At 57.0% G+C, this 9,162-nt stretch overlaps 2 protein-coding genes across 5 annotated transcripts in view; one reads left to right on the top strand and one right to left on the bottom strand.

Annotated features, from left to right (window-relative positions):
- Positions 1-1,993, top strand: part of ASIC3 (acid sensing ion channel subunit 3) — a 3,796-nt gene extending 1,803 nt beyond the window's left edge. The window contains exons 4-11 of one of the 3 annotated variants that reach the window (XM_008072684.1): positions 124-325; positions 413-469; positions 579-726; positions 1,025-1,116; positions 1,198-1,277; positions 1,357-1,428; positions 1,609-1,667; positions 1,813-1,993. In XM_008072684.1, coding sequence (XP_008070875.1) covers positions 124-325; positions 413-469; positions 579-726; positions 1,025-1,116; positions 1,198-1,277; positions 1,357-1,428; positions 1,609-1,667; positions 1,813-1,891 — 789 coding nt within the window. In that variant the 3' untranslated portion in view covers positions 1,892-1,993. Of the gene's footprint in view, positions 1-123; positions 326-412; positions 470-578; positions 727-1,024; positions 1,117-1,197; positions 1,278-1,356; positions 1,429-1,608; positions 1,668-1,791 lie in introns of all 3 variants that reach the window. The other 2 variants (XM_021706261.1, XM_008072682.2) reach the window with 2 other exon arrangements.
- Positions 1,994-3,120: 1,127 nt separating this feature from the next.
- On the bottom strand, positions 3,121-7,225 carry CDK5 (cyclin dependent kinase 5). Of its 2 annotated transcripts, XM_008072685.1 has the most exons (12): positions 7,070-7,225; positions 6,336-6,424; positions 6,173-6,240; positions 5,974-6,034; positions 5,820-5,876; positions 5,035-5,130; positions 4,822-4,896; positions 4,568-4,664; positions 4,332-4,401; positions 3,707-3,767; positions 3,522-3,602; positions 3,121-3,404 (listed from the first exon to the last, which is right to left on the bottom strand). In XM_008072685.1, exons 1-12 carry the CDS (start codon positions 7,104-7,106, stop codon positions 3,318-3,320), a joined length of 879 nt encoding a protein of 292 aa, XP_008070876.1. In that variant the 5' UTR covers positions 7,107-7,225; the 3' UTR covers positions 3,121-3,317. The 2 variants fall into 2 exon arrangements, with proteins under 2 accessions (XP_008070876.1, XP_021561937.1); XM_021706262.1 differs by lacking the exon at positions 5,035-5,130 and having other exon boundaries at positions 7,070-7,160.
- Positions 7,226-9,162: the final 1,937 nt, after the last annotated feature.

A 9,162-nucleotide genomic window follows, 5' to 3' on the forward strand; every position in this document is an offset into this window, starting at 1 on the left:
CCCGCAAGGCTCCCACATCACCTCAGCCCTTAAACCCTCAAGTGTCTCAAGACCTGTCCAGGGCCTCCACCTCACGACCTCTCACAACTTTTCAGACACCTCCTTAACCTTGCCCCTCCTCAGCTGAGTTTCCTGCCACCGCCCTGGGGTGACTGCAGTTCCGTGTCTCTGGACCCCGATTTTGACCCGGAGCCCTCCGATCCCCTGGGTCCCCCCAGCCCCAGCTCCAGCTCCAGCCCCCCCTATAGCCTAATGGGTTGTCGTCTGGCCTGCGAGACCCGCTACGTGGCTCGGAAGTGTGGCTGTCGAATGATGCATATGCCTGGTGAGGGGCTGGGGGCGGGACCCGTTTCCTGGCGGGGAGCCTGGAAAGCTCGGTTGCTCTTGAAGCCGTCTCCTCTCCCCACCCCAGGCAGCGCGCCCGTGTGCAGCCCCCAGCAGTACAAGGACTGTGCCAATCCAACCCTGGGTAAGGGGCAAACCGTCCCCCACCTACCCGTCGCTCCCGCCACCCCGAGCGTCGCCTGTGACCCCAAACCTACTGGGAGGGCGGCTCTGACCCAGCCCTTGGCCCGCAGACGCAATGCTCCGGAAAGACGTGTGCGCCTGCCCCAACCCCTGCGCCAGCACGCGCTACGCCAAGGAGCTCTCCATGGTGCAGATCCCGAGCCGCGCCGCCGCCCGCTACCTGGCCCGGAAGTTCAACCACAGCGAGGCCTACATCAGGTGAGCCGCGAGGGCCGGGGCGAGGGTGGCAGCCTCCAAAGCGGGCAAGCGAGGGGCAGGGGTTGGGGGAGGGACTCCTGGCCAGGTGGGGACGGAACCCTGGTGTGCACAACCCGGGTTGGACACCTGTCTCTCCAGCATCACAGGCTCTGGAACTCTGGGCCAGGGGCTCCCTGGGGGATGGTGACGCCCCCTCCCAAGGTTCTTGAAAGGAGCCTGAGAACCCACAGGTGCTTCGTGCCAGAAGCTGGCACCAGGGCGTGACCCATGAACATTTTCCGCCTTTCTTTTCCTCCAGGGAGAATGTGCTGGTCCTGGACATCTTCTTTGAGGCCCTGAACTATGAGACAGTGGAGCAGAAGAAGGCCTATGAGGTGTCTGAGCTGCTCGGTGTGTGTGCAGAGCGCCCAGGTCTGGGGAAGTGGGGGTGGACAGGTGGCTGTGAATCGAAGGGTGACCCTGTCTCCACAGGTGACATTGGGGGCCAGATGGGGCTGTTCATTGGGGCCAGCCTACTTACTATCCTTGAGATCCTAGACTACCTCTCTGAGGTAGGCCAGGACCCCACTGGAGGAGGGGAACCTGAGAGAAGATATGTGCTGGTCACCTTCCCCTCCCGCTTGCCTCCAGGTGTTCCTAGACAGGGTCCTGGGATATTTCTGGAACCGAAGGCGATCCCAAAGGCACTCCAGCACCAATCTGGTAACAGTCCCTCTCTCTTCCCTGTCACCTCCAGGGGTGCTAGCGCCCTTCCCCGAAGCCTAGAACATCATCCCCACCCACCTGAGGAAAAACAGTGTCGGGGAGGGGTGTGCACTGACCTTGGCAGGTCCCTGGGAGGAGGACCCCTCCCCGCCTCTGACCCTCTCCCTCCTCTCACAGCTTCAGGAAGGGCTGGGCAGCCATCGAACCCAAGTTTCCCACCTCAGCTTGGGCCCCAGGTAACACAAAATGGCCCCCTAAGATCAAGGGAGGAGGGGCAGGTCTGGTCCAGGGGCTGTAGTTCAGTTTCAGGAGGGCAGGGGCAGGAGAGCAGGGCAGCGGGTGTGAAGGCTTCCACCCCAGCACTGCGGTCTGTCCCACAAGGCCTCCCACCCCTCCGTGTGCTGTCACCAAGACTCTCTCTGCCTCCCACCGCACCTGCTACCTTGTCACACGGCTCTAGACCTGCTGCCTGTGTCTTCAAGGCCATGCCTTGACACCCTGGACATGCCAAGTCTGCACATGGCTTTGCCACCTTCACCCCAAATAAAGTTCTAATGCATCAGCCTCAGGTGTTCTTCTCACACTACAGAGACAAGCCAGGCCAAGGTCAGTCCTACTCAGGCATAGAAGTCCAGTGCCAGCCATCATCCAGCTGGACACGGCTTCTGAAACCCCCACGAACCTCTCAGAGATGATAGCAGTAAGAGGTTATCGGTCATTTGCACCTCAGTGTGAATGAGTTTATCAGGTTGACATCTCAGAGAGAAGGGAGGACAGGTATCCTCCAAACTCAGACTTGGGTGTGAGGCACAGAGGAATCACAGTCAGCAGGTAGTGACAGTGCAATAAGGGTAGGGCTGGAAGAAGGCTCTGACCCAGAACCCAGCAAGAAGTGGGGGAGAAGGCAGGGAGAAGACAGAGAGGTGATTCCACATCTAAGAACACAACTGTTCTCCCGTCTTAGATCGTGATTCCTTTCCTCACATTTGGGACCAAGTGCGGTACACAGCCTGCCTCCATGGGAATACTTCTTACTTTCCCAGCATCCCCACAAGAGCTGAAGGGTCCCTGCTTGAGAAGGTGGGAGTGGGTTGAGTCCTCCCTGCCCCCTTCTGCCAGTAAGGACACACTGGGCCTTAGCCACAGGCCCAATTTCCTTCTCTTTTGCTGTACCCCCATGCATTGGAAAACTGATAAATGGGGAGTCGGGGGAGGGAGGTTTTCCTGTTATCCTGATATCCTGATTTCCTGATGGGAGAGACATCTTTGCGTCTCTCCCATCCTAGCCTGAAGGCCTGGGTATGGTGGGAATGAAGAGGGAAGGGACAGGAGGGGCCACATGGGCTATGGAGAACCATGCACAAGGAGGGTGGCCAGTCCTTCTTTCCTCATTTGGTAGAAGCCCATCCTTGCTCTCAGAAACTAGCCCCCTAACCCCTCAGGATGAGTCAGGCCCTCCTGGGCAGAGGAAAGAAGGGGTGTGCTCCAGTGTATGAGTGCACAAGTGCAGGGACAGCACTGCCCTGGCCCCACTGATCAGGGGTGAGGGTCACAGACACTTAGAGTAGCAGAAAAGGAGCAGATAGTCGGGCTCTGCTGGAGCTGCAAATGGGTTACAGCAGGTGAGAAAGTGGAGGGAAGACCCCCAGTCCATGCCCCTGCAGAGCCACTCAACCATCATATCAGCCAGACCTTGGGAAAGGAGCCAATTTATGAAATTAAATAAAGTTCATGGAGGGAGTGAGGAACATGGGCTTGGGCACCCCACCCAGGCTGAGCCCAGCACAGCTGGGGCTCAGCACACTGGGCATCCCCACTGTCCCACCCCTCCCGGGAGGGGGCTTAAATAGGCCAGGCCCCAGCCTGGCAGCCAGGGATCCTGGAGCCTAAGGGGGACAGAAGTCAGAGAAGTAAGGGTGTTGCAGGGCTTCTTCTGCTGAGATGCGCTGGACAGGGTTACACTTCAGAAGGTTCTGGAGACAGGGAGGAAAGGTGGTGGCAGGTTCAGGACAGGTTGGCTGCCTAGATCCCTGCCTTCCCCGGTCTCCCTGGGCAAGTGTCCAGACCCCAACTCTACCCCGATCACCTACCTGGAGCAAGTCCCTCCCTGTGGCATTGAGCTTGGGCACGACATTCACCAGGGATGTTGTGGCCGGGTACATCGGGTAGGGCTGTGAAGCGATAGGGAGAGTCAGACCGGAGGTATGAAGGCTGCTAGCAATGTGAAATAAAAGCGACCCTGATGAACTATGACCTCCCTCATTCCCCATCACACCTTATAGTCTGGCAGCTTGGTCATGGAGGGCCACTGCTCCTCGGTTGGCGTCCCCAGCAACGTGTCCACGGGGTCAAGGATCATTCGTGGAAAAAGGTCACATCTGCATCTTCAGGGGCAGGGTGAGGGGCTCTTCCCCTCTAAGGGTGGGATTACTCTTACTCACCACCCTCTCCTCTCACTCCTACTCTATCCCTGGCTCATGACAGAAGCAGGCCTCCAGCATGTGGTTTGCATATTCAGCCCACCTGCACAGTGTTTCCTGTGACAAACTCAACTATTTTCACCCAAATCCTGATAGCTGCAGTCCTAATGAACTCATCATCCTTGCCCTGCTCCCACAACCTTCCTGTTCCCTTTGACTCCTTCACCCTAAGGTGAACGCACCCTCTCACCTGGAGGGGCACCCTCTCAGCTTCTTGACCCAGAGTACCCTGCTTATCTCAAGTCACACCCTCTTCAGAGTCTGCCCAGCACCCTTGCTCTTCCCCCACCGACCCTCAGGAGACGTTCTGCAGACCCTACTATCCTGGCCCAGGCCATCACTGCCCTGACACCTGCACTTGAAACTCTAAGAGCCACTCCCTTGCCAGAGGGCTCAAGGTAGGGGGAAATGGAAGGATATCGGAAGATCCTCTTCAATTGGTCATCGACATCATTGCCAGGGAAAAGAGGCCGCCCAGCATTGGCCAGCTCTGGGGGAAAGAGAAGACGCTAAGACATGACACATGAAGGACCCCTCACTCCAAGATACCCCGTGTCTTCCATCCCCAGCCCCAGAGGCCCACTCCCTTCTCTCCAGACCCTGTATGTCAACCCAAATGGGAGAGACAGTGCCTCTGCAGAGCCCCAGCATGTCACCTGCAAAGATGCAGCCGGCTGACCACATGTCGATGGACGTGGAGTACAGCTTGGCCCCAAAGAGGACATCCGGTGGGCGGTACCACAGCGTGACCACCTGGAGGAGACCCCACCCACAGGGACCCCCCACTTAGAGGGTTGGGGAGGAGGCTGAAGGAGGAGGCTCAAAGAGGAGAGGAAAATAATGTTTTGGGTCGTGGGTGAAGAGCTGAGAGTCTCCCTCCCTCGACCCTATATCCCATCCCCCAGCTCACCTCAGCTGAGTAACAGCGAACAGGGATCCCAAAGGCTCGAGCCAGGCCAAAATCTGCTAATTTCAGCTCCCCATTCTGGGGGGAGAAGTAGGAAGAAGGACCTTCAAGCACCCTTGGGGCAGCTCAGGCGCCCTCCTCCCAGTCCTGCTCCCTCAGTGCTCCCCAGCCCCTGGCTCCAGCCTCCCCACCTTCTCCCTTCTCCCTGAGAAGTACCCTGTTTATTAGCAGATTCTGGGGCTTCAGGTCCCTGTGCAGCACGTTGCGGCTGTGACAGAATCCCAGGCCTTTTAGCAGCTGGAAGAGGAATGACTGGGGGAGGGGTGGGGGGAGGGATTCAGACACCCTGGATGTGCAGCTGCGTCAGGTAATGGATCACCACCCTACCTCACACTCTGCTCCGCTCTAGGCTCACCTTCCTTTCAGCACTGAGCTCAGCACCACACCATTCATTCACCATCCAAGACCCACTCTGTACTGTGCTAGACATCACAGGGACAGCAGTGAACAAGTAAGGCCTAGTCCCCACCTTCCTAACCTTACAGTCTAGGGGACTCTGACTAGGGAAGATCGACCCAACTGGGCCACATCTGAACATGCACACCACAACCATCATGTTACAGTATTATTCAGGACCTGGTTCCCCTGGAACCTGGACCAAGGCACTTGGTCTTGGACCTAGAAGAACACCTGACACACAGCAAAGCATTCAATAAGTATTTGTTGAATGGATGAATGCATCTGTTTGAGCCTCGTTTTCTCATCTCTCAAGTGATGTCAATAATAACACTGACATCAAAGTGTTACCCTGCAGGTTAAAGGAGACCGTGTGAAAATGCTCTAAGACTGGAGGCCCCTAAAGGGCAGAAATAGGGTTTTCCCATTCTCTGACACCCCAGAATGTCTCTATTCAGGGCCTACACTTGATGCTCTAGAGGTGCTGATGCCGAATGCAGACTCCCATCCCAACCTGAGGACTCCCCGTTCACCACTCTACTCACCTTCACAATCTCAGGATCCAGGTCACCATTGCAACTGTCAAAATACTTTTTCAGGTCCTAACATAGATGGGGGTGGGGAAGTGAGACAGAGTTTAACCTCAATCTGGGCCCTAATACCTTCCCAAGACTACTATCTCCCAAGCTACCATTTCACCTGGTCACAGAACTCAAAGACCAAAGTCAGCTTCTTGTCACTGTGCAGGACATCATGAAGCCTAGGGAAAAGGAAGTGCTCAGCCAGGTTTGCAGGTCTGTAGGTTTGCAGCCAACATCCCAGTGTCAGCCCAGCCCAATACCAAAGAACCCTCCTCCTCCAAAGGGCCCAGGCAAGGAGGTGCCTGCCTTTTGCACACCTGACGATGTTCTTGTGCTTCAGCTCCTTGAGTAGGCAGATCTCCCGGAGGGCAGAACTCGGCACACCCTACATGCATGAAGGAGCCAGGTGGGCAAGTCAGATCCCACCCAGCCCAGGCCCTCTCCCTACTCCCTGGCCTAGGTCTTGGTCCCCAGTCCTACCTCATCGTCGTCATCCAGCCTCACTCGTTTCAGAGCCACGATCTCATGAGTCTCCCGGTTTTTGGCCTTGAATACTGTTCCATAGGTACCTAGGGGAAGGAGGTCAGGGGGTGAAGGAAAGGATGGGGCATCCTTCCCCAACCCAGGAAATCCCTCCTGGAAGGGGGGGGCAGCGTCTAAATGTGCAAGGAAAGGGATTCCGGGGGAAGGCCAAGCGTGGAAGGGCTTTGTGAGTGAAGATGTGGCAGGTGGGGAGGCGCAAGAAGGGCCCTGCAGAGGCTCAAGGGTCTCGGAGTCTGCGGCTGCCAGGGTAACGACGTCTATAATGAATGCGGTGCTACGGGAGGGTCTGGAGACAGCGCGGAGGGGTCTGGGAGGACTAGCGGACTGCAGAAAAATGGTGAGGTTGGAGGTCTGCAGCGAGAACTGAGGCTGGGGGACGGGATGAGGTTGGGCAAGTGCTGCTGAGGCTGGGGTGGGAAATGCAGGAAGTGCCGCGGTTGGGGAGCTCTGGTCTACAGGGAGAGCTAAGGTTGGGAGTGGGAGTCCGCGAGAAATGCTAACATGGAGAAGACTGGTGTCTCCACGGAGTGCTGTACTGGGGGGCGAGAGTTGCAGCCAGTGCTGAGGTCGGAGCCTGTATGTACTGCTGACGGTAGGGGAGCCAGGGCTGCAAGGAATGCCAAGGGGTCTGCAGAAGAAAATCTTGCATGAACGTGTCGAGGTTCCATTACCTTCCCCAATCTTCTCCAGTTTCTCGTATTTCTGCATCGCGGCGGCCGCGGGGACCCCAGCGGGCCCTCGGTTTTAAGACTCCGGCCCCGGCGTTGCAGAGGAGGCGGCACCCCAGCCCCAGCCTCGCCCCGCCCCCTCCCTGCGCAGGGGCTTCTGGGCTTAATAGTCGTAGGGCGGCCAGATCTCCCAGCAATGCCCGGGGCCGCGGACAAAGAGACTACAACCCCCAGCAGGCTGCGCTCAGGCTTTCTGCAGCTCTCGATGCCCGGGGCTCCGGCTCGACCGCGGAGGCAAACCCAGGACTTCAAGTCCCAGGAAGCACCGCGTGTCCGTTTTCCCGGCGCCCCACCGGGGCGCCCAGGTTCCCAGCGTGCCTCGCTCTTGTTATTCCTTCTCTGTGCGCGCTGCCCTCTTGAAATGGGCCGCTCCGGGACTACGCGTTCCAGAATGATGCGGGGGAGGGGTGCGCTCACGGTTACGAGTTTGGCGGCCTAGATCCGGGGCCCTAGTGGCCCAGTTCTGACCCGGTTGGTGGTATTGAGTTCCCAACGACCTCCTGACGACCTCAGCATAGGTTTCCACCTCTCCCGTGACCACCTAATGACCCCAGGATTGATTGGGGTAATGGCTCTGAGCGATGTCTTACAGCTGATGACCTCACAGGGACCAGCTGACCGCAGGTCTGAGAAGAGAGGCAGATGTGTTCTTTTTTTTTTTGAGTCAGAGTCTTAACTCTGTTGCCCAGGCTGGAGTGCAGTGGCACGCTCACGACCACCGCAGGCTCGACCTGCTGGGCTCAGGCAATCCTTCCACTTCAGCCTTCCAAGTAGCTGGAACTACAAGCATATGCCACCACGCCCGGATAATTGTTTTGATTTAATGTGGAGACGAGGTCTCACCAAGTTGCTCAGACTGGTCCCAAACCTGTGGGCTCAGGCAATCTTCTCACCTTGGCCTCCCAAAGTGCTAGGATTACAGGCATGATAGGTGTGCCCATTTGAGGCTGGATTTTAGTGGCAGGACACACGCCAAAGACTCCTCTCTATGCTGGGCCCCGTTTATCGACTCCAGCCACTTGACTGACATGCCAAGGCAAGCTCCCTGGAGTCCTGGGAGTCCCCCCAGATCCCCGTTTCCAGAGCAGGGCCCACTGGAGTAAGCCAAGGTGTGGCTGACGAGGGCTGGCAGGTTGGTCACCCGCCTCCACAGACAAGACCACAGACAGATGCTACACTTGCAGCAACCTTTACCTCATCCCTTAAAGGAGTTGATTATAGATTTTCTTGCGATGCTCTCTAATTGTCTCATGATTGCATTCTTGAGGGCTGGAAACTGGGTGAAAAGGATCCCAAGCAGCACTCCTCAGCCCTGGAACCAGAGTCGGTGCTAAACGTTTGTTAACTCATTTATATCTGAATGCTTTTGCTTACACAATGCTATGCTTCATCCACGTGGCAGACTAAAGACAAGAAGGGAAAAGTGTATTATCTCCTTATCTGGGAGGATTTATAATTTAGTTGGGAACACACAGATTACACACAAAGGTCTTTAAATGATAGGCGATGACTAAGAATAGAGTTAGATTTATTGTGGAGGTAATACATACGAGGAAGGAGGCACCGCAGAAAATCTCTGCCCCTCTCGAAAAGTGGGGAGGCCCTAACAAGTTGCTCTCTCCTAGGTCAGTTCAGGGTATGGAAAACCAACCTCCAGCCGCTAGCACTCCTCACCCGCTCGCTACCAGATGTCCCAGGCAAAGACAGGAGCTTCTTGGAGGCACTGGGGGTTATTTGAATTGAGGGGGAACGCAAGAGAATCTTGATCCCGATACATTTATATTTCAACTTCCTGGCCATCCTTTGTGTCTGCGTTTTCCTGCCTGGGATACCCAGCATAAGGCACACTCCTTTCCGCCCAGAGGTGCCATAATGGAGCCGAGACAGCGTCCCCGGGGCGCAGGAGCCCCGTGTGGGGAAGCCCAGGGCAGCGGCCTCGCGGGGTCGAAGCGAAGGGGCAGCAGGGGCGGCCTCCTGGGGCCGGGCTGTGCCTGGAAGCGCGCTCCCGCCTCTGCCCCTGGTCTCAGTCCCCGCTC

Source organism: Carlito syrichta, unplaced genomic scaffold, assembly GCF_000164805.1.
Source record: "Carlito syrichta isolate Samal-C Ts95f unplaced genomic scaffold, Tarsius_syrichta-2.0.1 Scaffold315400, whole genome shotgun sequence".
Classification (NCBI taxonomy): Eukaryota; Metazoa; Chordata; class Mammalia; order Primates; family Tarsiidae; genus Carlito; species Carlito syrichta.